Below are 27,724 nucleotides of genomic sequence, written 5' to 3' on the forward strand. Positions count from 1 at the left end.
TGGCCGAAAACACAGTGGGTGCCAGAATGCGCACGATCGGTCACTGGGCTGAGGCTCCCACGCCCAAAATACCCCTTTAGAAAACCAAAGGGAATGCCAAAGTACAAAAGGTGTGCATCTTCCCTGGCACCTAGTAGGTACTTAATCCATAGTTTTGAGATGAATGGATGAATGATCGTTTCTTTCTCACCAAAGTTTCTAAGTAAGAGGAGACTGCCAAAAAGGAAATTTCTTCCACGGGTCTCTTTCGTCTCTGTGCTGGTTTTAACCTGATTGTCTCTAAGCTGAGCAGCTCCTTGGGGCTGGATCCGTCTGCCATCTCCTCAGAAGAGGAGAGTGAGTGCTGAGCCTGCTGCCACCAACACCAGATCAACACCACCCACCATCAACACCACCCATCATCAGCACCACCATCAACACCACCCATCATCAGCACCACCATCAACACCACCCATCATCGGCACCACTCACCATCAACATCACCCACCATCAACACCAAATCAACACCACCCACCATCAATACCACCCATCATCAGCACCACCATCAACACCACCCATCATCAGCACCACTCACCATCAACATCACCCACCATCAACACCAAATCAACACCACCTACCATTAATACCATCCACCATCAATACTATGCACCATCAACACTACCCACATCAGCACGACTCGTCGTCAACACTACCCACTGTCAACACCACCCACCATCAACACCAAATCAACACCACCTGTCATCAACACCACCCACCCCCAACACTACCCGCCATCAACACCAAATTCACTACCACTCATCAAATGCCATCGGCACCACCTACCATTCCCCCCTACTGAGCTGCCCAGAGAACTGGCTTGGAGGTGGTATTCATTTCCTAAGGCTGCCATAACAAACTACCACAAACGTGGCGATTTAAACAATAGAAATTTATTCTCTGGCAGTTCTGGAGGCCAGAAATCCAAAATCAAGATTTAAGCAGGGCTGCGTTCCCACCAGTCATGGGGAAGAAGGCTTCCTTGCCTCTTGCAGCTCTAGGTGGCTCCTGTCACCCCTGAGCTGTGGCGATAACTTCAGAGGGTTTCACACGGCCCTCTACTCTGTATCTATGTCTCCTGTCTCAAGCATCTCCTTGTCATTGGAATCAGAACCTTCTTGAGTAATTCAGGATGTTCTCATCTTGAGATCCTTAAACTAATTACATCTGCAAAGACCTTTTTTTTTTTTTTTTTTACAAATAAGATCACATCCACAGATTCCAGTGGTGGACATATCTTTTTTTGGGGGGTTGTGGGGGGATGCACGGAGATAGCAAAGATGTGGGCTACGGAGTTACACTTCCCTGTCAAGAGCCATTGGCGGCTGGCCACCAAGGAGGACACCATTGCCACTCTGAATGCTACAGGAGGCCGTGGACACCTAAGAGTCCCAGCCGGCTGGGCCTCTGAATCAGCCAAGGCGCCCATGACGCCTCTGGAGACCCAGAGTGCCAGCCTTCCTGAGCATCCCTGGCCGCCTTCTTGCAAAGCAGGGGTGTCAGGAAAATCGTGTCACCGTGTAAAAATCAAGCCATCCCTTGCCCAGAAGGGGCACGAAGGCGCACCTCGGAAGCCTTTTGTTTGTTGGCTCTGTTCCTCCTCCATGAAGTGCGGGGTCTTCTCTCTTCCCGATAACGTTTGCGTGGCCACTTGGTGGCTTTTCTGAACCTGGAGATGGAGCTGAGAACGAGATCGTGGTTTGATTGACCGAAACGAGTTGAGCACAGGTATTGAGCCCCGGGGCCAGGCATGCATCAGGTGCCTGTGGCACCTCCGGCTCTGCCTGGGTCCCAAGAGCCCCGGATGATCTTGATGCATGTCCAAGAAGCGCTGCCCCAGACGGTCCACAGGGTCCGCAAATCTTGAAGTGACGACCCACACCGTCGTGTGTGTTAGGACCTGGGGCATTTTCCTCCCCAGGGAGAGGGCCCATGGCTTCCTGCAGAGTCTCCAAAGGGGTCTACCTGCCCGAGAATGAAGAACATGGTTTCTGTCTTGCACTAACAACTAAATCAACCCGCCACCAGCTGACTTTTATGAGCCCCTAACGAGCGTCTGTAACCCCCTACACCCTTTCAACCTCATGAGCGAGTTGTGGCGGGAGGGGACACCCAGACACAGCGTGAGCTGTGGCTGCAGCAGAATTTTCTAGAAAGAATCCACAACTTAGTGCCCCGGGCGGTGGGGGTGGGGTGGAGACTAGAACAGTGTCTCCGACACCGATTCCCTGTGCACCCAACCCTGGACAAACTGCTCTGGGCCTCAGTCCCCTCGTCTGTAAAATGATGGACACAGTCCACTTGGATCCCACTGGGCCCTCAGGTACCCTGATGGCGGGCACACAGCCCCTGGACCTGAGGCCAGACAGCCCACAGTAAGGGTCTGGCTGACCCTGAGGGGTGGCCCAGACCCTGGACTGGGGGAGCCTGGCGGTGTCCCAGAGCAAGGCGGCAGATCAGGCTGCAGGGGACCAGGAGGTCACATCAGCCCTGCACCTGGGCTCAGTAGAGGCATCACCCGGCTCTCTGCCATCAGGCAACCAGTTGGGCCACAAGCTCTGGTTAAGGGTCATGACTTTTCCCAGGGGTGGGGAGGTCCCAGGCCTCTGTGTTCCCAGACGGGCACCACCATACGGGTCCCCAAGCCCAGAGACTCCTTCCAAGCTCCTTGTTATCTACTGCCTTTTACTATCTTATCCTTTCCCCGTCTTTCCTTTCCCTCACCTTTCCACCCTGAAAGGCTGCCCACGGCACTGGGGCTTAGCTACCCACCCCAGAGGGTGGCCCCGGGCCTGGATTCTTGACAAGAATGGGTCCCGCTTTGTCATCCTGAACAGCCTTCAGCTGCTCCTACAAACCCAAAGGGAACTCCTGCCATCCTCGTCCCCATGTGAGCTGGGGCTCCCGTGGGCCTGGGGGCCAGTGCGCATGCTGTCCCCTTAGCCTGGGAAACCCTTGCTCGCCTTTCCAGCCCCCCCTTCACGTCTCTTCCTGGGGCGGGGGGGGGTGGTGTCCTGACTCCCGTTGAGGGCTGAGCTCATGCTGTCTGTGCTCACTGCACACCCCTGCCTGCCTGTCTCAGTTCTAATGAAACAGCTGCATAATTATTGCCGCTGTCTGCTCCTCCCTGAGTGGACAGAAAATCCCTCTTGTTTCCTGCTGTATCCCCAGTGCCTGGCACAGAGCACATACTTATTTACTCAATAAATATGTGTTGCATGAATGCGTGAGAGGAGGAAGGGAGGAAGGGAGAGAGGAAGAAAGGAAGGAGAAGGAAGGAAGGAAAGGGAAGGAAGTGAGGGAGGGAGGGAGGAAGGGGCAATGCTGACCCGCTGACCCGCTCTCCCTTCTAACCACAGGTGCCCCCCCATCTTGATACTTTCTTCACCGAGGCGGACCGCCAGAGAGCAATCAAAGCCCACCAGGAAGAGCACGCAGTGCGCCAGGGGACCCTGCGGATGGGCAACTACACCCACCCCTAAAGCCTTCTTGACACGGTAGAAAACTCCCGAAGGACTCACCTTCCTCTCCCCAGCTCGCTTTAGACTCCCCCCACCCCCCGCCATTTTTACGTGGCTTCTGCTTTGGCAAGGACCTCAGACTCAGGTCGTAGGTGGCCAATCCTTCTCAGGTCAGCCAATACTTACTCACCACCCCCAAACCCTCAACCTAGGGATTCCCCCTCCTCCAGGAACCCACCCACCCTCGGTTCTCGAGCCCTCACCTGATAAGCCCGAATGACAAGGCAGATGTTAGACCCCGAGCTAAGGGTCAGTTCCTACGCTCTGCCCATTGAGCGTTAAGAACAACCTGTGTATTTCCTGCAGAAAGTGTGACAGTAACGTGCTTGAAAAGCCCTCATTTTATATTCTGAACACGAGTGTAACTGTTCTTTGGGGGATGCCTGATGTCTCACCATGCCGGTATTATCTCTCTGGGGCCCCTGGCAGTGAATGGGAAGAGCCCGTGCTCCTGACTCAGGGCCTCCCCCCGACGCCCTCCACGCCGGGGACCTGTCAATCACACACACAGGCCAACACAGGCTTCTCCAGCCAGGCTGACCTTGGAAGGGCAACCCCGGCCCAAAGGAGACAGTCTTCCGGGCCAGTAGGTGGGCTGACGATGCACGGGCTGAGGACTCCTGAGTTCGGCCAAACTGCTGCGTGCTTCTGACCCCAATCTCTCCGCGTGTTCTTGCCTTCTCCCCACAAATCGTATATTGGTCTATTTTAAATGAAAAGTGCTATTTGTCCCCCTCCCGCTGTATCTTTATTTGAAAACCAGTAAGCCAGTAGCAAGGACCAGCGTCACCCTCTTCCGACGGCGTTCTGACCCGGACGCTCTTCGAGGCACATTACCTTCTCTGACACGTCCCCGCCGTGTCTGTATGAAGCCGGGCACATCCTCGAGGTTTTAAATCCCTTTTCTCGTCTGAAAATTCCAACGACTCCTCTTCAGCCCAGAGCTCTCCCCGGGATTTCAGACTCACTTACCCAACTGCCCGCTTGACGTCTCCACTCAAGCGTCTGCTGTTCAGTGCAAACCAACACAGACGAGACAGAGCACTTGACTTCCCTTTCTCCCCACCAAACTTGCTTCCCCCTCCGTTTTTCCCTTCTCCTGGGCGACACCACCATCGAAGTGCTGGAGCGTCCTCTCCCACCTCGAGTCTAGCAAGCAGCCTGTCAACGCCTCTTCCAAAACATCCCAACCCTTCCCCTCCCAACCATATTCTTCACAGAGTAGCCCCTTAGCATTCCAGCAGCTTCCGTCGCTCTCGAAGGAACCTCCACACCCCTCACCCGGCCCACGGCCCTTGCTCCTGCCTTACGCTTTCTGTCTGCTTCCACTTCTCCCTGGAACACCTGGGCCCCCGACCGTCACCTGCCCATCGCTTCCTGTCATCCAGATCTTAGCGCCAACATCAAGTCCCCTGCGCGAAAGGTCTTCTGCGAAATAGCCACCAATAAAACTCACACCGGCTTGTTTTACTCCTTACAAAACAACGACGCCTTATTCACTGCCGGTCTCTCCTCTAGCAGGGATGTGGCGTGGGATCAGGGACCTAAGATCCCAAGGGCCCGACATACAGTAAGTGCCCGTGATATCCGTGGAAGGACCCCCCGCAGGAATGTCCACTACGGCTCACGCGCCTTGCAGGCCGAGTGCTGGGCAGGGAGGCACATCCAAGTCTGGTGTTGACGAGTCTGAATTTCTCGATCAGCCCTCCCCACCCCACACATGCGTCCCAATTCCATACAAATCCCACACATACTAACACGACTCAGGAACCTGGCTCAGCCAGGGCCTTGTCAGAGCCCAACCTACTCCAAGGGCCAGAAATCCTCCTCCCGCCGCACGAGTCCGAGAGGAACAAGCATCCCCACTGATTTTGGCCAAAGCCACCCTGAAGCCTTGTGACCCCACAGGGAGCAGCGAGCCTGGTGTGGGAGCACAAGAGAGCCCGCGGGACCCGGCCACTGAGCCGGCGGCCATCGCACGTGGCCGAGAGCGTGAGGCCTGGCCTCCTCAACTAATCCCTGTGTGGCCTCAACCAAGTGTCTCAACCTCTCTATGCCTCGTCTGTGAGGCAGGACAATGTAGGACATCTCCTCAAGCTAGATAATGATTAAAGAATGTGTACAGCATGACTAACTCACTTTTAAGTCTGGCACTTTTAAGCAATAGATTAATGTGAATTATCTTCTTATTACTAAAGCACAGGGGCGCCTGGGGGGCTCAGTCGGTTAAGCGTCAGACTTCAGCTCGGGTCATGATCTCACAGTTCATGGGTTCGAGCCCCGCATCGGGGTCTGTGCCGACAGCTCAGAGCCTGGAGCCTGCTTCGGATTCTGCGTCTCCCTCTCTCTCTGTCCCTCCCCCGCTTGTGTTCGTTCTCTCTCTCTCTCAAAAATAACCATCAAAAAAAAATTTTTTTTAATAAATAAATAAATCACAGTGAAAGGGGCAACTGGAATCCTATCAGCAATTGAGGGATGAGAGTGTGCTTTCAAAGGAACAAAAAGCCTTTGTGTCCAGGTACATCAGGAAGGTGAAGGTAGTTTGAACTGAACCCACTGTTTTGCTCGTGTCCCCTACAGGAAGAGGAAGGGGGTGCATCAGGACGCAGAATTTCCAGAAGGGCCCGAAATGAGGTTCTGTCCGCCAAAGGCCGGGCGGGGCAAGCTCGGCTGTGGCAAAGAGAGAGATGCCCGGATGTGGCCCCTCCAGGCCTGCTTTTCTTTCCAAGGACCCGGGCCCAGGGGAAGTACGGAGTTGGCCAGAAAAAGCTAGCGGACGTCTCTTTGGCTTATGCGATCACGTCGTGTCCCAGCAGGGTGGGCCGCGCCGTGCTGGGAGACTTTCTGGGGCTGTGACAGGTGTCCTGGGAGCGGCTCCCCCTGTCCTGTCCTGGAGGTCCCAGCTTCTGGGAGCTCCCCACCCAGGCCTGAGCGGCTCGCCTCCGAGAGTCCCTCAGCTCCTTGTCCTACAGCGCCACCCGCTGGCAGGCTCGAGTGGAGGCCGCGGAAGTCCCTGGCCCTTCCCTCCCCACCGCCCTCCCCCAGCCCCGTCCTTCCCTCCTCATTAATTATTCGTGCCCACACCGAGCCCCGGGTCAGATTCCGGTCTGCTTCATCTGTCTTGGGTATCTCGTTGCGTCCCCCAAACACTTGTGCTGCTTGCGTTGGGCCCTGGCTGCGGGGGTGGGGGCAGGGGGCCAGCACAACTGGGGTTGCTGTGTCTGCCCTTCAAGACCCAGGGTCCAGTCCCTGAAGGTTCCAGCCGGGAGGGGCCTTGACTTCCCCAAAGCAGATGTCCAAGGAGGCCTGGGGGCAGTCAGTGAGCGAGCCCCAGGCCAGTGGCCAGTCCACCACATGGCCCAGAGCGTGCCCCTAAAACGACTTCTCCGAGATGGGCGGAAATGGGGAGAACTTAGCTTAGCTTAGTCCTCCTCCTCCACCACCAATAAACGCCGTGGGAGGGTGGCCGTCACCAGAGCTATGGCCTTGTCCCCCTGGTTTTGCTCCTTTCCCTGCTGGTTGGCATTCTACCCCCTGGTTGAGTTTCTTAGCAGCAATGCACCTTAACCAAAGAGGCCCACGTGCACCGTCTTCAAGGACCACAGGGAAGCAGCTGGACCCTCACCTGGTCAGCCGGAAATGCCCTGAAATGCCCTCTGAGGTGGGAGGGGACCGTGGCTGTGCCGATGAGCACTCGGCAAAAAGGGGAGCGAGTGCAGGCGTGGAGTGTTGAGATGGGGACTCTGGAAACAGGACTCATGAACAGGGAAGGGCTTGAGCAAGCATCCAGTCCGGCCCGAGAAGACTGGAGGGTTGCAGAGTGACTTAGCAGCCAAGGTAGCACGGGGACAGACCTCCTGGGTGGTTGGTCAGCTTTTCTTTTCGTAGACGGCCTCCAGTCTACGTCCAGATTTTTTTTTTTTAAGTTTATTTTTGAGAGAGAGAGAGAGCTAGCGGGGGAGGAGCAGAGAGAGAGGGAAAGAGCTAGAAGCCCAAGCAGGCTCCAGGCTCAGCACAGAGCCCAATGTGGGGCTCGAACCCATGAACCATGAGATCATGATCTGAGCTGAAATCGAGAGCCGGATGCTCAACCGACTGAGCCACCCAGGTGCCCCCACTTCCGGATTTTCAAACCAGAGCCCAAGCCTCATTCACTCTCCTCTCGTCCCTCCCTCTCCCTCTCCCTCTCCCTCTCCGTCTCCGTCTCCGACATAGAACCAGATCCATTGTTTCCTTGGCCAGAGGAAAAGAGATGGGGTTCCGGAGTCTGTTGTGTGGCATTTTCATCAGGGCTGGGAGCAATGAGCCAATGGTGATTTCTGCTCCTGTCTGGCAGGGGGTGGCCAGAAGCCTGACGGGGAAGCCATACTGGTGGGTCATAGATCTAAACCCAGTCTCCAGGGTTGGCCCCGGGATCTAGACAGAGATGGTTTGCCTTTTTGGTTCACCCATCCCAGCGCCTCAACTGGTGCTGGTTTAGAAATCACAGGTTTGGGGTCTAGGGAAGGCACATCTCCATGGCAGCAAGCAGACCAGCCGTGCAGGTGCCCAAGTGAACCTCACTGAAGCCAGACAGGTCTGTTTCCAAACAGCTACCTTCTCTCGCATTGGGCTTTTTGGACCAAAACAATCTTTTTGCTGCATTTCTTTTGTACTTGGGAAATGCTTTGATGCTTGAAATCATGAAAGGAAGAAAGAAAGACAGAGAGAAGGAAGGAAGGAAGGAAGGGAGGGAGGAGGGAAGGGAGGAAGGAAGGAAGGAAACTAGGTTGGCTTTTTACACAGGTTCCTAGGACTGAATGCAGGTAAATTTTAGGTTTTTTTCAATGTTTATTTATTTTTGAGAGAGAGAGAGAGAGAGCAGAGGAGGGGCAGAGAGAGGGAGACACAGAACCCGAAGCAGGCTCCAGGCTCTAAGCTGTCAGCACAGAGCCCGACGCAGGGCTCGAACCCACAGACCTCAAGATCATGACCTGAGCTGAAGTCAGACGCTTCACCAACTGAGCCACCCAGGTGCCCCGGTAACTTTTAAATTTGAATCCACAGATGAGAAATTATCTATGAAAAGAAGTCTGGGTTGACGGGCACCATTGCTCTTGTTGGATCCATGAGTCGGGTCCTTTCTGTCACATTCCCCATGGCATCACCAGCATCTAGCATGGTGCACAGGCCAGAGTGTATGCTCAAAAGGATAAAAGGGAGGGAGGGAGGGAGGGAGGGAGGGAGGAAAGGAAAGAAAAAGCGGGGAGGGTACAAAGGTGGGAAGGAGGGGAGGAGGAAGAGAGGAAGATAGAGAATATGTTCTCTTTCTGGTTTCAGGAGCTCCATGGGGTTTTGAGCTCAACCAACACAAATGGTTGAGAACAGCGTGACCTTGACGGCCCACAAATTGCCCAAATCCTTGTCCAACCCATCTGTTTGCAGAGCAGGGAGATATTAGCATCCGGGCCTGGCCTATATCATCCAGGTCCCGTGCCCACTCCACATTAAAGACAGGTTTTAGGTGGAAGGCCCTGGGCAAAGAGGGGAGCTGACCTCTGCGGTGGGGGCTAGCGAGACAAGATAACCCGCCAGAGAAAAGTCTCTGGTTGTTGTTGGGACCACGAATTGCATAACCGCTGTTCTCCAGGATCAGAGCCCAGGGCGGAGCCTTCGTGAAGACCACGTAAAGTGGCCAACATCGTCCTCCTCTCACAGCTGAAAAAAACACGGCTCCGAAGGTGCTCAAGGTTACAGCACAGGGCTGGGACCACGGACCACGGCTGGGACTAAGGCAGATAAGACCCTTGCCTAAGGCACAAAATTTACAGGACTGCCCCCCAATTCCCCGTAACGAAGACAAACAATACTTTAGTGCAATATTTTTTGAACCCTTCCTTTTTTTTTTTTTAAGTTCACTTACTTATTTTTGAGAGAGCGTGTGTGAGCTAGCACAGGGGAGGGGCAGAGAGAGAGAGAGGAAGAAAGAGGATCCCAAGCAGGATCCGCACTGTCAGCGCAGAGCCCTATGCGGGGCTTGAACCCACAAACTGAGAGATCATGACCTGAGCTGAAATCAAGAGTCGGACACCTAACCAACAGAGCCACCCAGGCGCCCCTGATGCCATATATATGTTTTTTTTAATCAAAATTTCAAAACCACTGATGGCCCGAATAGCCGTGGTTTCAGTGAAGATCCCTGCGACTCACCTCACGTGTCCCACCTTAGCCCCAGCGTGGACTCTAGAGCCGGGATTCTGCTTCAAATCCAGCCAGTGCTGCAGTCCATCCGGCCAAGCACCCTCCCAGGCCACACTGTCCTGCCCTTAGCCCCAGTTACCCAGAACCTTGAGTGGCATTCAAGTCACAATTCTTTGTGAGCCGAGAAGACCTGAGGATCATTCTCAGCAAGCTTTGGGCACATCTGCCCCGTGTGTGGCCAGGACAATCCCTCCTCCATGCTGGGGGCGGGTAGCATTCAGTGGAGAGAGAGGTGAAGCTGGGAAGAAGGAGTTGGTAAGAAGCGTGGCCCGGCCGGAGGCCCGGAAGCAATCAGGCCCATCCCTGACCCAAGGCCAAACCCAAGGCAAGAGCTTCAGGTGAAGCAGGATGCAGATTCTATAGGCAGGCCGCTTCATTGCCATCCAAGGGCCTCTTCCACCTGTGACCCTCACTACAAACCTCCGATGTTTAACGTCTTTGTATCAAAAGGAAAGCTGAGGTCCAGGCAAGAGAGATGCTCTGTCCAGAGTAAGGGCGGGGCCAGAGCTCGGGTCTTCTGAAGACTGGTCTGCGCCGATGATGTCCTTCCTGCCCCTGGAGAAGAGTGACAGCTCCTTCTCGGTGGGTATCTCTCTGTCTGTGGAAAAGTGGATTGGGACCTGGGTCCAAGGAGGGGCTGAAGTTGGTTTTGTTTGTTTTTTAAAGCAACCTCAGGGGTGCCTGGGTGGCTCAGTCGGTGAAGCGTCCAACTTCGGCTCAGGTCATGATCTCACGGCCCGTGGGACCGAGCCCCGCGTCGGGCTCTGTGCTGACGGCTCCGAGCCTGGAGCCTGCTTCGGATCCTGTGTCTCCCTCTCTCTCTCTGCCCCTCCCCAGCTCATGCTCTGTCTCTCTCAAAAATAAATAAACTTTTTTTTCATGTTTATTTTTGAGAGAGACAGAGACAGAGCATGAGTTGGGGGGGGGGGGGGGTGGGGAGGTGGGTTTGGAATCCAGAAAAGGGAGCCTGGGTGCTGGAGCTCCAGCCCTTGGTTTAGACGGAGTAGTCCTGGGAGCTCCATTGAGAAGGTGCCCTTGTCACGCTCCCTCACTTTACTTCCCTTGAAGCCCCCCCTGCCCCTCCACCAGGCCCTCTCCCTCCTGGGGGAGGGGAGCCAAGACAGCCGAGGGCAGGGGACTGGGCTGGGGAGAGGGAGAGAGGTCTGCTTCCTGCTATGTAAAGGGAGCTTTCGGATATTAAGTCACTTGTTATGGTCCACACTCAGCTTTGCTGGACCTCAAAGCCCTTATATCCCCCCAGGAACCCCCCTCCCCCGGGAAGCTTAGGCAAATGCCAATTCCTGGGTGCCTTCCCAGCTAACCAAGAACTCAGGGGAGCACACACAAGCCTCTGGGGCTCTGGACAGGCCTCCACGCAAGAGCCAGAGAGGGGATGGGGCAAAGAGACAGGGGGAGGCCTGGTGGTGGAGCTGGAAACAGCCAGATAGGAATAAAACGAGATTAATGAGAGATGCTGAATGTCAGACAAAATTCCAGATGAAATAAATTGCCTACCGTGTTCTATATTAGAAGAGACCGTGATAATGCAACACTAATGATGGTACCCTAACAACTTGCTAACTATTCTTGGGCTCCAAGGAGTGCTGAGAAGCCCGCCAGGGCTGCGGGAAGTTGGGGTTCCTGCTGTTCTTTTCAACTGGAAAAGGTTTTCTTTCGCACAGCACACGCACGCCTCACATCCTGCTGTGGCTCCGATCCCCCCGCGGACGCGGTGCCCAGCGCTACTGAAGGCTTCGCGGTGGCTTGGTTTTCGCCGGGTGCGGGATCCAAACCCCAGCCTGAGACCAGGAGGCCAGAAAAGGTCCGTGCTCTACCAGACGCAGATCCGCCCAGGGCAGGGGCCGCTCAAGACCCACCTGTGGGCCAGAGCAGGACAGTGTTTTCCTCATGACCTGGCGGGGTCCATGAATCGGGGCCTTGGGGAGCAGCCTGACCCTCTAAGAAGCCCAGGGTGGGGGATCCTGTTGACCTGAGTTGAGACCTTGAGTACCCGGTGGGGGTGGGGTTGCTCCGGAGATGCAGCCGCTAGGCCCCAAGAGCAGGGGTGGGGTGAGAGAGTGGAGTGGAAAAGCCTCCAGAGGCGCCCAGAGCAGGAACCAGGCCCAAGGTGGGGGCTGCCGGGCCCTTGTGATTTATGTCCCCCTCCCCATCCACCTAACGAAAATGAACGACCTGCCGGCCGGCCTGCGGCGGGGAGGCGCCCACTGCAACCGCGGCCCAGCCGGGGCGGGGGGCCTGTCTGCTCGAGGCCCCTCGGCGCCCGCCCTCCCGCCTCCCCGACAGCTTGCAGCCGAGCGGGGCCCGCGGTCCCCGGGGAGCCGCCCGTCTTCGCTCCCAGCCCGGCCGGCGGCGAGGCCGCTTCCAATCTGCCGGCGGGCGCAGGGGGAGAGCGCGGGGAGCCAGGCGTGAGGCCACCGCCAACCTCGCTGGAGGAAGAAGAAAGTTTCTGCTCGCCAGGCCGCGCGGGGCTCCCACGGGCCGAGTCTCGGGTTTGGGGGGGATGCGGGGGCCTCACTGTTCCCCCGAGGTCTCCGACGCGGGTCCGGGTAGTTTTCCAGGGGCCCGTGGGGAAGGGGAAACGGCCGTTCGCAGGCCCGCGGGGCAGGCCGGGCTCCCGGCGCGGAGCTGGCGAAGGGCGCCTCGGGCCCGCGGGGCCGGCTGCAGGCGCGCCAGCTCGGCTCTCTCCGCCCTCGACCACAGACCCGGGTCGCGATCCCTGGGGCCGTGCCAAGGGGACCCAGGCCCCGCACGCCCTTCAGATCTGCCCGCCGCCCTGGGCCCCGACACCGGAGGCCAACCCCTGAAGGGCGCCTAACTGGAGCACCGCGGCTGGGGCAGTGGAGAGGGCGAGGGGGCGCGTTATTCACAATGAAAAGACAGTGTTTCCAGCGCTGCCTTGAAAACACATCCCGGGGCAAGCTCCAGCTGCGCGCGGAGTAAAGAAGCCGTTTGCAGACGTCTACACTCGCCCTGGGAAGCTCTTTCGCGTCCTTGTTAGGAGGCACAAAAACAGCCGGTGCGGTGCCCCCGGGACACCAGGCCGGGTCGGGGTCCCTGCCTTCTTTGCTCGGGGCGCTGCTTCCCTGGGGCCACACACATTTCTCGGGGTCTCCGATGTCCCAGGCAGGATCTTCCCACGTTCTCCGCTCTCGCCCCGCAACGAAACCATCCTGCCGCCCCGTTTCCGGGCTGACACCAGGCTTTCCCAAAGCCCTGCCAGGCCCGCGGGGTCCAAAGAGAGCAGATAGAGGGCTGCAAAAGTCCTAGGCGGGAAACATCTAGAGCCCAACGGAAGCGCCCCGAAACAATGTGTCTTAAACCGAAATCTCTTCCCCACACCAGATTAGGGTTTACACACACACACACACTCACACACACACACACACACGCTTCCTTCTCTACTGGGTTTAGTCCCTTTCTCTCTCTGGAGGAAGAAAAACGCGGGCCGTTGGGGGGGGTGGTTGTGGAGAAAGGATCTCTGACAGCCCCACGGACGAGTAATTTGAATAACTGTAGAAGAGGGTAGGGGAAAACTTTAAAAAACCTCCCATCCCGACCCACCGGCAGCGGCAGCCGGCTTCGGACCCCTCCCCGCCAGCCCGTGCCCCCCTCGGCTAATCACCCTCATTAGGAGCCTCATCACCGGCCTAATGAAAGCAAACCGTGTGGAAATCGCCGGTAAACAGTTGGGTCTGTGCTGTAATTAATTCAGTGTCTCTTTTAATCAAACTGAAAGGGAATCGGGCAGCGGCTTGCGGAGCCGTGACATCACCCCCAAAATCGGCCGGAGCCAATCAGCGTCATCACTCCGGGGACACGTGGGCGAGTCCCCTTTAAAAAAAAAAAAAAAACACAACACAACGAAAAAAAAAAAAGAAACAAAAAAAAAAAAAACCCAGCCCCAAAGTAAAAGTGACACAAGTTCATTTTTTAAAGGAAGGGGGGGAGGCGAAGGCGCGCGCGGAGGACGCGCTGAGAGCTGCAACCGCGGAGCCGGAGGCGCTGTCCTCGGTGCTGACGGGCCCCCGGAGCGGAGGGAGCGCGGCGACAGGACCTCCCTGGCCAGGTGGAGCGTCATGCGCCGCGGGCCGCCGCCGCCGCCGCCGCTATCCGCGGTGCTGACGCCTCCAGGTGCGCTCCGTTCGGCCGGCTGGTAGCGCGGCTCCGCAGCCATCCGCGCTTCTGACCCCGCTGCCCTCGGCCACTGCTAGCCTGGAGGAAGCGTGCGGTTTGGATTTTTTTTTTACGCCGTTCTTTATTTAGATTCCAACATCCTCGCGTCTCTTCTGTGCCAAAGGGGCGCTCAGGCCGTCCATCTCCCCCTTTGCTCTCCCCAACTTGGCGCACCCTCCCTCCCATTCCTCCCTGACACTCCCACCACCCCCCCTCGGCTCGGCAGCTCGGCGCGATGCTGCAGAAGACGCGCTGAGCCCTTTTGGATCTAATGCGCAGAGGAGGTTGGCCCAGAGCTCCCCGGCTCCCCCAAGGCTGAACTCCGTCCAAGGTGCCCGCAGGCTCCCTGCCCGCCTTCCCCATGCCAGCCCGCAGCTAGGGGCAGGGGCAGCGGTGGCTGGGGTTGGGGGTGGGTGGGGAGCTTTTGGGGAGGACAGGTCGCAGCTTGGCTATGGAAGGCTCCAATGGCTTTGGGATCGACTCCATTCTCTCCCACCGTGCGGCCAGCCCCGCCCTTCCCAAGGGGGACCCCTTGCTTGGGGACTGCCGCTCGCCCCTGGAGCTGAGTCCGCGCTCGGAGAGCAGCAGCGACTGCTCTTCACCAGCCTCACCAGGAAGGGACTGTCTGGAGACGGGCACCCCGCGGCCTGGCGGGGCATCAGGCCCAGGTTTGGACTCTCACCTGCAGCCTGGGCAGCTCTCGGCCCCAGCCCAGTCGCGCACCGTGACCTCCTCCTTTCTGATCAGGGACATCCTTGCCGACTGCAAACCACTAGCGGCCTGTGCACCCTACTCTAGCAGCGGGCAGCCGGCCGCCCCTGAGCCTGGGGGCCGTCTTGTGGCCAAGGCTGGGGAGGACTTTAGAGACAAGCTGGACAAAAGTGGCAGCAACGCCTCATCGGACTCTGAGTATAAAGGTAAGAAAACGGGAGGAGAAGCCTTGGGGGGGGGGGTGGCATGCTACATTTCTAAGAACTGCTATATCTCTAAACACGCACAGGGATATGTACGTGCTCACTTGGAGTTCCCCGGGGCTCAGGCTGAACCTTTTGGTCTTGTCTGAACCTTTGAGCTGGCCCCATGGCTATGCCTTTGAGCAAAAAGAGTCGGGCGGAGAAAGCAGAAGAGGGATACTGTGTGCCCCAGGAGAGAGTCTGCAAAATGCACAAAACCAACTTTCTAAACTTCACCTGGGACCACTTTTCCAGCGGCACTGGCGGGCGGGAACAGGTTCCTCTCAGGCTAGCGGTTCTCTGGGAAAAAGAATCTTGCCGAAGCAATGGCAAATCCAAAGGGTTCTGTTTGAACAGCCTTTTATAAGAGTGAAAGCCTGGCAGGACATTTCAGGTGGAGCCTTAAGAACAATCAGCATTTCCCCCCTTTAATATGAACTTCCAGGCGGGAAACTGAGTTCCCCTCCCACCGGGGCCCAGTGTGATGTGGGCCCTGGGAATCGTGCAAAAGAAAGGCTCACTTCAAAGTAGAAACAGCAGCCGGGTGGCTGGTGGGTTCAGAGGTCTGGTCGAGAGGGGAGGACCCTGCGCCCACCCCATGGTTCTCACTGAATTTGATTTCAAGTGCATCCAACTTCAGCTTGTGTATGGGACCCAGAGACTCCCAAGTGACCAGCCCCACTTCCCCTCTATTGGGGTTGGGGCCCCTTTGCTCGCCTTTTTACCTTCTGCGAATCTTTTTGTTGTCGTGGGTTCTTTTACGTCCCCTCTTGACCAGGAAGTGGAGATTGGGATTAAGAGGAAAGAGGGAAGGAAGGGAGGAAAGACGAAAGAAAGGAAAGAGCCCCTCATTTTGTTTCTCACCCCCCAGCCACCACCTTGGTGAGGCCAGGGGTGCAAAATTCTTTCTAGGAAGAGGTCAGAAGGCAGGAGGGGAAGGAGTCTCAGAGTGTCAAGGGAGAAAGCCCTGTGTCCCCCATCCAGCAGAAAACTAGAGTCTGGTGGGGCTCTTTCAGTCTTACGATCAATTCTGGGAACCTTTTCGTGAGACAAACCTTCCCTAATACAAGCAACCTCTTTATTGTATGAGGAGCCCTGCACCTGCTGTACCTGATTTCTACTCAGTCTTGATATGAATTTAAGGGAAGCTCATTGAACACTCTCCTCCCAACTAAGAATTCATTTCTGGACGAGCCCTGATCACAAACCAAAACCCATTTGGGGCCCGACTCCACATCCCACTGCCCCCCACTTCCCCACAGAAACTGCCCAGTCTCCTTCAGCTTCCCCGGGCCAGCCATGCCTAGAAAAAGGGCTGGTTGGGCTGGAGAACCCAGAAAGGAGGTCCAGAGGCATGTGGCCCAGTGACCCTTGCCCCTCCCCCTGGGGCCTGTTTAAGAGAGGCAAAGAAAACTTGCCTGGGAGAAAGACAGGAGGTGGGGGGGGGGGGAGGTAGGCAACCAACGTAAATATATATTTATAACATCGTAGTTTATTATTTATAATTCCCAACAACACCCCAGCTTTATGGTTAGAGTAAGGGGCAAGAATCCTGCTGCTGGTGGGGGTCAAAGATAGCTTGGCTATTGCCTCCTTTTATTTCGTTGCCTGTAGGTGGGATTTTGAGATTTCGTTTAAGATAATTGGAATATCAATTTTCTTCTCCTGTCCCTGATGATATCTGATCAGGGAGGCGATGAGGGCCGGCTATCCACATATCACTTAAATAGGTTTGGAGCAGAGGAGGGGGGGGGGTGAAGTTCTCCCTCACCCCTGCCCATCCCCACCCCCACCCCCACCCCCACCCCAGGCACTGCTGTCTTTGCACTTACAAAGCTCCAGGGCGAACAAGAAAGTGGAAACATGCTCTAAGACAATGTCTAGAGCGGTTCTCCAACGTGGAGGTGAGTTTTTCAGGGCCCGCGTTGGGAAACCTTGCTGAGAGACGTACACACCGAGCACAGCAGCCAGCCGGGCTGGGCATCTAAACAATTCGACTACCATCCACCTTCCATGCTAAGAATAATTTCTTCCAAGAAGGGTACAGAGGGAAGGTCTGTTCCATCCTGAGTTTTCGGCATCAAAGGCTCCTCAAACACCACGCTGAAAGGAACTGAGACCAGGCTTTGAAGTAAGGCGGTCTGCCGCTAGGTCCTGCCTGTTGGAGCCAATGTCCGTGGAGAAATCAAGCCCGTGCCTTGCTCCGAGTAGGCTGGGCCTGGAATTCTGGGGCACTGAGATGCGGCTTCCAGACCAGAGTTCAGGGTCCCATTGGGCTGAGACTGTTCTGGAGGCTGAGGCTGAGAGGCACAGAGTGCGGACCCAAAGGCTCCAGCCGGTGCCAAAGAGGGATTAGAGGAAAGCCCGGGTATCCACCCCGTTCTTCCTGACATCACAAATTCAACAACCCCCCCCCCACACACACACACACCCCACCTCAGCCCCAAGAAGTTGGGGATTTTCATAGTCCGGGCATTTCCATCAAAAAGTAAGGTTTCCACGATTTCGATTTTGAGATTTGAATAATTGTTTCCTCACATTTGTTTCAACTTTACCTTCGGGCACAGACAGAACCCAAATTTCGCCCACCCCAACACACCTCCTGAGGTGGCCATGCCCCAGGGTGGCCTCAACTCAGGGGCGGGGGGGGCAAGGAGTCTGGTGGAGGCCGGAGGGAGGGAGGCAACGGCCGGTTTCTCGGGAGCCAGTCGCTCTCCCTGCTTGCCTGCCCGCCTCCCTTCCAGTACCCAGGGCCCGGGCCCTCCCCGGCCCAGAACCTCTGCCTTTCCGGTTGAAAAGTCTCCCTCCCTAGTGGCTCAATTAACCGGATTATTGTTTCCTACAGAGAGAAATCAACTTGCATTCAGCTGAACCCTGTCACTGCAAACGCCAGGCACAATGAAACTCACCATAAAAGAAAACAGAGAAAACGAGGGGGAAGCCCCAGCTGGCGCAGCCAGTCTGGGGGACACGGTCTTTGGGTTGTAGGGTCACTTTAGGGAGAGAAGGAGGGAGATCACAGAGTTGGCTCTACCGAGTGTGCGTTTTCGGTGCCGTCGACCCAGAACCAAGGTGCCTGGGGGATAAAAGAAACCGCCTTGTCCGTTCCATTCTTGGGCCTTCGGAGCGGGGGAGACCCTGCCGGGGTGTCCCGATCGAGGGGCGGAAACACACGACAGCGGGCGTCGTAGGGACAAGGAAACTCGGACCACGGCGACGCGCGCATCTGAGGGGCGAACGCGCCGCGTAATTTTCCAAGCGCCTCGCGCTCCCGGCTCCGGCGCCCCGCGCTCCGCCCTCCAACGCGCGGTTTGTAGGTGGCTTAGGGACGGCGGAAGCGATCGCTACGGATTCGCGTCCGGCAGGGCCAGGCGAGATGTGCGGACAATAATTTATTTCCTAGGACAACGATTCGCGGCGGGCCGAACAGGTTTTTGTCTCTCCACGCGGGTTTTTCTCCCCACATTCCGGCCCTCGGCTTCCTCCCTTCCTGGTCCGCACGCGGCCAGAAGATCGGGGTGCAGCTGCGGGGCCCAGACCCGCACCCCTGAGCGCGCACCTAAGCAGCTACCCGCTGCAAACCCTCCCCTTCTCCCCGCGGCGGCTCCAGCCGGTCGCTCGGCTCCATCACGGTTATTCCGTTTATCCCTCCAGGGAGCGCGGCGGAGAGCGAGCGAGTCGAGTTCTCCTGGTCCCTCGCTCTGGGTCATTTGTGCCCGGAGGTATCCGTCCTCCTCCTCCGCCAGGGTTCACGGCCTGGTTTCGGGGCCCCGGAGGTCCCGCCTAACAGCGGCTTTGCCGCGGGCCCACGCGCTGGAGTGCGGCGGGACCGCGGCGGCCGGGAGCCGCGTTTACGCGGGCCGGCGGGGGCCCCCCGGCTGGGGCGGGAGGGCGCCGGCGGGCAGGCGGCGAGGCCGGGCCCTGACGCGCCGCTGTGTCTCCGCAGTGAAGGAGGAGGGCGACCGCGAGATCTCCAGCTCCCGGGACAGCCCCCCTGTGCGCCTGAAGAAGCCGCGCAAGGCCCGCACGGCCTTCACCGACCATCAGCTGGCGCAGCTGGAGCGCAGCTTCGAGAGGCAGAAATACCTGAGCGTGCAGGACCGCATGGAGCTCGCCGCTTCGCTCAACCTCACCGACACGCAGGTCAAGACCTGGTACCAGAACCGCAGGTGAGGCCTGGCTGTGGGGGTGGGGGGCGCAAAGGGCCTCCTTTCCTAACTGCCCCTCCATGGGACCCACCAGTCCACGGCGCGACGCTGGGAGGGCCCCCGAGCTTTCCTTATTCAGCAAAAGTAAGGAAACTGAGGCCTCCAGGGGAGAAGGCCTTGCCCCAAGTTCACAGTGAGGGAGGGCACCAGAACTGCACTGGTCTCCAGTGCCCGGGCATCCCCCCCCCCCGCCCCGCCCCAGAACAGGAGGACAGACACACGGGCCAGCAGAGAGGCCTAAGGCCTGCCGGCACCCGCCAGCCAGAGTCCTGATGACTGCCCCGGGTGCCAGCCTTAGCCCACACTGGGGCCGTTGAGCTCCCCCAGTGGGAGTGCCAGGCCTGGGGAGGGGTGATGGCCTCCGTGTCCAGAACGGGTTTAGGGGCAGGGAGGAACTAGTGGGGAGCCCTGATGTGGGTGTCCGGCACTGTCTGAGCTCTCCGGGTGGGGCGGGGCGGGGGGGGGGGCTCTTCTGGCCTCCGCAGCTTTTCCCGTCCTGAAACCCAAGGAAGGGACAGACCCAGCTCTGGCTCCTTGGGGACAGGGTGACTGGGAGATTGGCGTTTCCTAACCTCCCTCCACCATACATGCACAGGATGAAAACACTCACACACACACACACACACTGACACAGCTCATACAGTCACACACACCCTCACTCACGCTCACACACTCAGTGGAGGCTGGAGTGGTGCTTTCCATAAACAAGCCTCAGAACACGTCTCCCCATTAATAATAAATACCGATTACTGCTCCGGGCATCAATAATTAAGGCCCGTTACAGTAATTACACAATTATGATGATGATGAATAATTCAGGGAGGGAAACGCGGTTGGTGTGGCTGAGCCAGCCTCGGTGGGCCCATGGCCGGCTGGGCCAGCCTCGCCGGCCAGGTGCACCCAGGGGTCCCGGCTGAAGCTCAGGCAATGAACCAGCATGGCCTCGACTTCCTTGCCTCCCCTAAGCCCCCGGCGGACACTCGGCTGGTGGTCTCTGAATTCGGGGCCACACAGTCCGCTGCGGGGCTCCTCCCAGGCCTCGGATCTGGGGGCAGCCGGTGTGGCCAAGAGGGTGTCAGAATCACCACCGCCTCGCGCCTCGCGGTGTTTGCAGCCGCGCGCCCCTCTCCACGGCTAGCGGACCGGCTTCTGCGGTCCACGCTCCGGCCCCCACCATCCTCTCCCTGGTGGTCGCCTTCCTCAGTGTTGGAGCCCCAACACCCAACTCCAAGGGGCCCCTGCATCCCCGGAGCACAGTGTAGTGAGGTGACAATCCGGTCTTTGGGGTCAGCCAGCCCGGGCTCTACGTCTTTGGAGACCAGCTCTTAAACGGCCCAGGCCTCAGTTTTCATATCTGTAAAATAGGGTTAATACCACGGAAGGCCCGGTGGAAGATGAAAGGAGCCGATGCGCGGAACACGGGAGAATTATTTATTTGCAAATTACAAATGTTATTTAGTAACCAATTCGGGCGATCCCTCTTGGCCTCCCCGCAGGCGCTCTGGGCCGGGCACTCGCGAGGGGCAGGGGGCTGGGGCCGCCCCAGCCCTGACCCCGCCGTCCGCGTTTATTTCGGTCCCCAGGACTAAATGGAAGCGACAGACGGCAGTCGGGTTGGAGCTGCTGGCGGAGGCGGGCAATTACTCAGCGCTCCAGCGGATGTTCCCGTCGCCTTATTTCTACCCGCAGAGTCTAGTTTCCAACCTGGATCCCGGCGCCGCCCTGTATCTGTACCGCGGGCCCAGCGCGCCGCCGCCCGCCCTGCAGAGACCTCTGGTGCCCCGCATCCTCATCCACGGACTCCAGGGCGCCAGCGAGCCGCCCCCGCCGCTGCCCCCGCTGGCCGGCGTCCTCCCGCGCGCCGCTCAGCCTCGGTGAAGCGCCCGCCCGCCTCCCCGGGGCTCTGCGTGGGCCCCTGCCGCCTGCCGCTCCCCGGGCGCGGGGTTTCCACGCCCCTTCCCCGGGGGCCCCCTGGCCGGCCCTCCCTGGAGTCCCCCGAAGGGCCAGATGCCAAGTCTGCTGCGGCCCGGACCCGGACTGAGCCTCCCTGACCCTCCTCGGCGTGCTCTGTCCCGGCCACGCCACCAGGGAGCCACTTCCACGCCTCCACTCGCCGGGTGTACATACAGGCCCCCACCCCCGGCCGGCTCCCCAAGGCGCTCCCCCCCCCCACCCCCGCCCCTCCTTGGGAGCAGGTGGGGGCGACCCCGACGCTGCACTCTCTCCCGCTCCCCCTCCGTGCCCCAGCTGTGCACCCAGCCCTCTCCCCGCACCCCTCCAGGCGGAGGGGAGTGTGGAGCCCCCCTCCCAGCGCCCGGCCCGCTGCAGACCTGTACATACGGTGTGCAAAGTGTATATGAAGTTATTTATTCGTGACCCATGAGCCCGTGACCGTGTCCGTGAATCAGTGAGTCTGTGGCCTGTGCCCTCTTCCCTCCCAGGCGAGGCAGGAAGGGGTCAAGGGGGCTTGCCCACCGCCCCGACCCCCAGCCCCCACCTCCAGCCTCCGTCCGGGGGCAGGCAGGCCCTCGGGTTCTCTCTCTCTTTTTTTTAAATGTCGAAATAAACTTCTTACAAATGACCACGCGCCTGTCCGCGCTCAGCCCTTCTTTCCCACCCCTCCTTAAGAACCACTTTCCCCTCCCGGGACCCGGCCTCCTTCCACCCTCACCAAGGAAATATTTTTGTCCTCCTCTCTTCCTTGGCGCCATGGTCGGGGGGCAGGGGCCCGGGGCCGGACTCGTTGGGGGTCCGCGGGCAGGGGCCTCCCCCCAACCCCCACCCCCACCCCCACCCCCACCCCGAGCCTCAGTCTTCCCGTGTCTACAGTGAGGCGAGCCCGCGGCTCCCCGCGCCCCCCTCCCCACCCCCTTCCTCTCCATCTGGTTCCTAGCTTGCTCCCAGCCGGTCCCGGGGGCCGGAGCGGGGGTCGGAGCCTGGGCTCGCTCGGCTGCGGGCCGGGCTGCGGTGCCCTCGCTGAGCCGGCTCATCTGGCCGCAACAAGGGCGCCGGCAGCTGGTGACCGGCCCGCTGGGCGCGGGGCCGACAGATGGGCTCCGAGGCTATTCCCCCCCCCCCCCAACCCCCGCCTCCCCAACCACCCCATCGGCCCCCTCCGCCCCGCGCCCCGGTCGCACTCGGGCTCCGGACGCTCGCGGGCGCCCAGGCGGCTCCGGCCCCTGCGCCGGCAGGACCCGTCGAGCCTTCGCTGGGAGCCTGACGCCACAGCGGTAATCCTGTATCTTTCCCCCTCTACCCCGGGAGGGAGCACGAAGATGAGCCCCAGAGAGGGGAGCCAAATCCCCGCGTCTGCCCCGTGCCCCAGCCGGCGGCTCCGGGATCTCAGGGGAGGGGGTTTAAGGCTCCAGCCAGACTCGAGGCCTCCAGTTCACGTTCAGAGGGCCAAGGTCACCTCCTGAAGCCGTTCCCTCCCTGGGGAGGTGGGCGCAGGTGCTCCCCTGCCGCCCACCACCTGCAGCTCGGACTCGGGACAGAGGACAGGCCCAGGGCTGGGAAGTTTTGGGGCCAGCAAAGCCGAGCCCCCCTCCAGTTGTGGCAGGATCGCTCTGGGAGAGGGCGGCCTCCTGGGGGAGGGGTGGGGGGCATGTTCAAACTGCTTCCCCCACCCCTCGGGACCCTGCTACTGTTTCCTGCCCCCTCCCCACCCGCCCCAACGCCCTCACACCACTGCTTTTCTTTCCCGGGACGGTGAGGGTATTATTCTAGTTTTTGCAAAATGCACAGCAGCTAATTAAGTCAAGGAGCCTCTCGGCTTTCGAGTTCTTTTGCATGTGAATGGGGGTTGGTAAATCCCCAGCTCTGGCTGTGGTGGGGGGCGAGGGGAGACTGTCCCCAACTCAGGGTTAATGAAGTGGGAAAGGAGTCTCTCATAGCCTCCTGCAAACAAAACCCCCCATGCAACAAACCCAGCCCAAATCCTACATGGATTGACTTAAGCCCAGGGGATAAGTGCTTTAAATTAATCTCATTGAATAAGAATGAGACCAAACAAAACTCTTTAAAATCATATTAAAAATCTATCAAAGGACAACTTGCACTGGTGTGCTTTTCATTTTGTGAAAGTGAAGGAGGCAGAGCAGAGCAACCACCCTCTTACATTTACACAGCGGCAGTGTAAACCGAGACACATTCTCAGCTGTGTAATTGTCCTTGTACCTCAGAGGCGACTTCATATCTTACATTAATGAAGAACAAGGCTTCCCGACAAGTTTATAATTACAATATCTTAGATTGTCCTGCACTTCCCATCTGTCATAATAACTACAACCTTTGCGGTGAGGTGGGTTTCTGCTTTCATCCGCTTCGGAGGCTAAATTGGCTTCTCGGTTCCCAACCCCGGGGCTGGGTGGACTCTTTTTGGAAACACAAAGAAGGAGCAGCGGGGAGACCCCCGGCGGGCAGAACAATAGGAGAGGCTCCCGGGAGGCGTCTTCTCTGCTCCAGCGGCGACCCGCCCCAGCCCCTCGGAAACCCAGGCTCCACAGGGTAGGGGCGGCAAAGTTTAAAGGAAGTTGAGATTGCCCTGTGAGCCTTGTTACGAGGATTCTCGGGACAGTTTTGAAGAGTCTAGCTGGTTCTGCGGGTGCCCCACTGCACCCCCTCGCCCCCGGCAGGTCTCGTTCTGAATTGTTCTCATGGCGGAGCAGATTAAGAGAGAAGGTGAGATGGTCACTCGGGCAATTTAACAAGACCCGTTAGGTGCCCTTTTCAGGCAGGGCCACTTGTCCAGTGGAAAAGCTTTAAATTTCTGTCTCGTGGAACCGATGCTTGGATTCTAATGGCTTTCCCTCACTTCATGTAGAGGGCCGCACTGCTAACTAGCAAGGTCACTAGCGGCTTGGGATGTACCTGCATTAAGGGGCTCTCATTTACTCCCCTCTTCCCTAAATCTCACCTCCCTTCGCTAAAGAAGAAGAAGAAAAAGATCAAAGGAACCCACTGGGCTTTGTCCAAATGTCCTTTGCTGAGCTCTGGTTGGCTCTTTGCTTCTCCAAGAGTGGAAGAGGCTGTGTGCCTTGCATCAGCACTGACTTAATCACTCGCCAAGGGCTCTTTGCCCTTCGGTGGGTGAGAACGGAAGCCCCTCTGAAGAATGGCAACCCGCTAAGAGCTGCAAACATGAAGGGGTTTGGGGTGCAGAACAAGCATCCGACAAGCCCACGGGGGGAAAAGGCTTTCGGCTGCAACACTCCATGAGATGTCCAAATTCTCCGTGACTTCCAATGCGGGGATCAGGCTGCGACACAGAGAAATGGGAAAGTTTGGGAAATCAGAAAAAGAGGGACGATTAACAATACGCACAAAATTAGAATATGTACAGTGGAATTAGGCTAAAGCTTTGCCTAATTGATGCCTGAAACGTATAATCTGTCAAGAGCCATAATAGGAGAAAGAGATTTATTTTAAGGTTATTTAAATTTAGATAATATTAACCCTAAATCTGTTAAATCCGTGTTTCTTTATTAACTGGGGGTAATATATTGATTCTACTTAGAAAGGGGCCCACAAAGCATCTATGGCAAGAAACCCTCACCTAAGTGTTTGCAAATTAGGCTGAAGTTCCATCTCTAAATTCTAGTCCCTTACACCCTCTGCCGGGAAGGTTCCCGCACGCACGCCCCCCCCCCCCCCAGGAATGCAGGGCCCAGTCGACCTCTGGAGGAATGAGTGCATGGGGGGTGGGGGAAGCAGGGCTTCTCTTTGATCCTCCCCAATCACTGCCTTTAATCCTGTTTCTCACACAGCTGGGTTTTGTCTGTAAAGTTTGATCCCTCCTTTTCTCATCCAAATCATGTGACCCATTACACACGGAAATAAAAGAAAGGTGGCAGATTTCCCCAAGTCCGCTTGACAAGTGCTACAAGGCTTTATTATTACTGTTGTTGTTAGAAACTTCACCAACCGTCCCTAAGAATTCGTATGTGACAGCCCTCGTGAGGTCATATTTTCCCTCCCGCAGAAGATTAGTGCTCACTGGACTCACACTCGCCCTCTCCCTGGGGCCTCTGGTGTCGGTGCGAGCTACCCTCCACTGCCAGAGAGGGTCGGAGGCAAGGACGCTGGCCCCTCTGTGGACCCTGCAGACGGCCCATCTCGCAGCACTCTCATCCGCTCCTGGCCGCTTTGTTCCTGTGCATCTGGAGGGTTGGTTACTGAAGTGGGGGCCTCATCATCCATCACAGGAGTTGGAAGACGAGGAATCCCGAGAAGGTGTAGAGAACAAAGCACCTCCCGGCACAGAGGTGCTGAGCTCTGGCCCTTCTCCTTCGGACGCCTCTGGAATCCCCGCGTCCAAATCTGGCAACCTGTCCGCCCCGGGGGGGGGGGGGGCGGGGGGGGCCCTTTCAAACCTCCGGGGCAACACAGTGGGGGAGGGGCAGCTGTGACCCGGGCCACGCTACAAGGACCCCCGGACCCCAGACTTGAAGGCAAGATGGGACTCGATGGGAGAAAATGCTCAGGAGACTGGTGCCTTTTGACTTCAAAGGCAAAGAATAAAAAGGCAACAGTAAAAAGCATAAATAAATAAAGAAGGCACCAGTAAATCCATCAGCCACGAGACAGGAAGTTTCCCGTGGACATAGAAGAGGCGGCCGGGCACGCGAATGCGACGTGGGGCCTGGAGCTGTCTGCGGACGGACCCGGAGGCTTCCGGCCAAAACCAGTCAGCCCTCTGAACAAAGCACTTGTACATCGAGAAAACGTGTTGACCTTTACCCTCTTCTTTAGCAAACTGCATCCCGGTTTTAAAAACGTTGTTTTATAAAATTCGTGTTAAGCAATGTGTTGATGGGGCAACTAAAGTAAAACTTGGAGACACCTTCGGAACACGGTCACCAGGAGGCAGGACGCGGCCCTCCCGCTGCCACTCACACCACCAGGCTCTTGCTGGAGGCTGCGGGTGGGGGGGAGGGTGCGGCTCTGGTGCACTGCTTGGCTGGTCTACACTCTGCTGACCCCCGCCCCCCACGGGATAAGGGCCTGGCTTCTCTGGGTCAGGGGCTTGTCTTCAGGGCAAGGGGGGGGGGGGGGGCGGGGACGGCACCAGGCTTTCCCACAATGCTCCTGACAAGAACAGGGCCGTCAGCCCGGGTCTCCGGGCCTCCAGGATCCACCCCAAGCCCCAGGCCTGTGGAGGCAGAGTTGAAAACAAAAAAGCGAAAAACTTTTTTGGGAAGTCTCGGCCCCCGGTCAGTCTCTCTGGGTTTTTCCGTTGCACGGAGGGCGCTTCTTCTGTTTTCCCACGGCCGAGGCTGGGCGCCCGGTGCGGATGGCTCTGCATGGCTGGCTGCCGGGCACCGCGTGTTTGTTTTGCTTTTTGACCTTGGCGACGCTGGCCTCAATCCCACTTGAGTATTCTGAACGCAGGATTTCAGCAAGGCGGTGTTTACCCCGGGTCTTCTTACGAAGGTCAGGCCTGAAGAAAGTAACACAGCAGAGGGGGGAAAGGAAACTTTATTATTTTTTTCTTTCCCATTTGGAAAGAGGCTGGTAGCAGCTGGTTCCGAGACTGTGGAACTGACATTTTTGTATTAACAGAAGTACAATCCCTTCAATAGTGCTTGTTTTGATATTCTATGCACCAGAAGATTAGATACGGTGCTGACAGATTTTCATAACGGTGGCAAAATATCATGGCATTTTTAAAAGTGAGGCTTTGTTCTGTGTTGTTTTCACGGAAAAAAAAGAACGATACGCACTCACACTCTGATGGCAAACAAAGTGTATGATACAGCAGTTTGCCAAAGGATGGGGGGAAAAACCCGCCTTGAAACTCAACAACATGCAGCGGGCGAAAGCCGGCCAGCAACTCTGGGCAAGTAAGCCCCGTGTAGGTCAAAGCCTCCTCCTGACGGGGCCCACACAAGCGCCCGGGGGTGGGGTGTCGGTCGCAGACACCTCTTCGCTGACTGAAGAGCCTCCTGTAGATATTTTTGACCTTGAAAACCCCAAACCCAGGGTCTGCATGGGCAGACGGGACGGCATCTGCCAGACCCACCGCTCTCCACCGACCACGGGCATGGGTGCGGAGCGAGAGGGAGGGCTCCCTGCCCCAACCCACGAGGAAAGTGCAAAAGGCTGAAAATCAATTTCAGGCGTTGAATACCAGTAACTGTTTTCAAGAGACAGCAGCCTCACCATTTGATCAGAAGATCAGAGGGAGAAATTGGTAGAAGTTCAACTGTACACAGGAAGAATGATTATGAATGTCTAAGAGCAAACGTTTCCCAGGACAGGATTTTAACCCAAATAAGAACAAGAGAGCCATACCACTGAACCCACACTGCTATGCCGGCCATTCCCTCAACTCCCGACAGCGGGGTCTTAGGGTTCTTGCAAAAGGCACACGTCGCCCTCTGCAACGTATAGTTACAGCATTTTCTTGGTAATCGTCGGAGCTCAAGTGGACTAAAGTTGTGCTCAAGATAGAACGGAACTCCTTGAAAACTCCAGAATTAGCAACGGGATCACTACTGCGCTCCTGAGCTGGCAGGAAAGGTGGCGGAGTCCTGTGACAGCGCTGGACCAGGCTAAGGCAATTACACCGAAT

The 27,724-nt window shown here is 57.6% G+C and overlaps 3 protein-coding genes across 4 annotated transcripts in view; 2 read left to right on the plus strand and 1 right to left on the minus strand.

Moving 5' to 3' along the window:
• Positions 1–5,012, plus strand: part of CFAP77 (cilia and flagella associated protein 77) — a 128,097-nt gene extending 123,085 nt beyond the window's left edge. The window contains exons 6-7 of one of the 2 annotated variants that reach the window (XM_042914117.1): positions 3,396–3,533; positions 4,321–5,012. In XM_042914117.1, the coding sequence (XP_042770051.1) occupies positions 3,396–3,518 (123 nt within the window). In that variant the 3' untranslated portion in view covers positions 3,519–3,533; positions 4,321–5,012. Of the gene's footprint in view, positions 1–3,395; positions 3,534–3,863; positions 4,294–4,320 lie in introns of those variants that run through there. The other variant, XM_042914115.1, reaches the window with a different exon arrangement.
• Positions 5,013–14,442: 9,430 nt separating this feature from the next.
• On the plus strand, positions 14,443–21,095 carry BARHL1 (BarH like homeobox 1). Its single transcript, XM_042913943.1, has 3 exons — positions 14,443–14,908; positions 18,891–19,113; positions 20,736–21,095. Exons 1-3 carry the CDS (start codon positions 14,443–14,445, stop codon positions 21,028–21,030), a joined length of 984 nt encoding a protein of 327 aa, XP_042769877.1. The 3' UTR covers positions 21,031–21,095.
• Positions 21,096–24,340: 3,245 nt separating this feature from the next.
• Positions 24,341–27,724, minus strand: part of DDX31 (DEAD-box helicase 31) — a 72,541-nt gene continuing 69,157 nt past the window's right edge. Inside the window, exon 21 of the mRNA XM_042912126.1 lies at positions 24,341–26,590. Coding sequence (XP_042768060.1) covers positions 26,365–26,590 — 226 coding nt within the window. The 3' untranslated portion in view covers positions 24,341–26,364. The remainder of the gene's footprint in view (positions 26,591–27,724) is intronic.

This window comes from Panthera leo, chromosome D4, assembly GCF_018350215.1.
Source record: "Panthera leo isolate Ple1 chromosome D4, P.leo_Ple1_pat1.1, whole genome shotgun sequence".
Taxonomy (NCBI): domain Eukaryota; kingdom Metazoa; phylum Chordata; class Mammalia; order Carnivora; family Felidae; genus Panthera; species Panthera leo.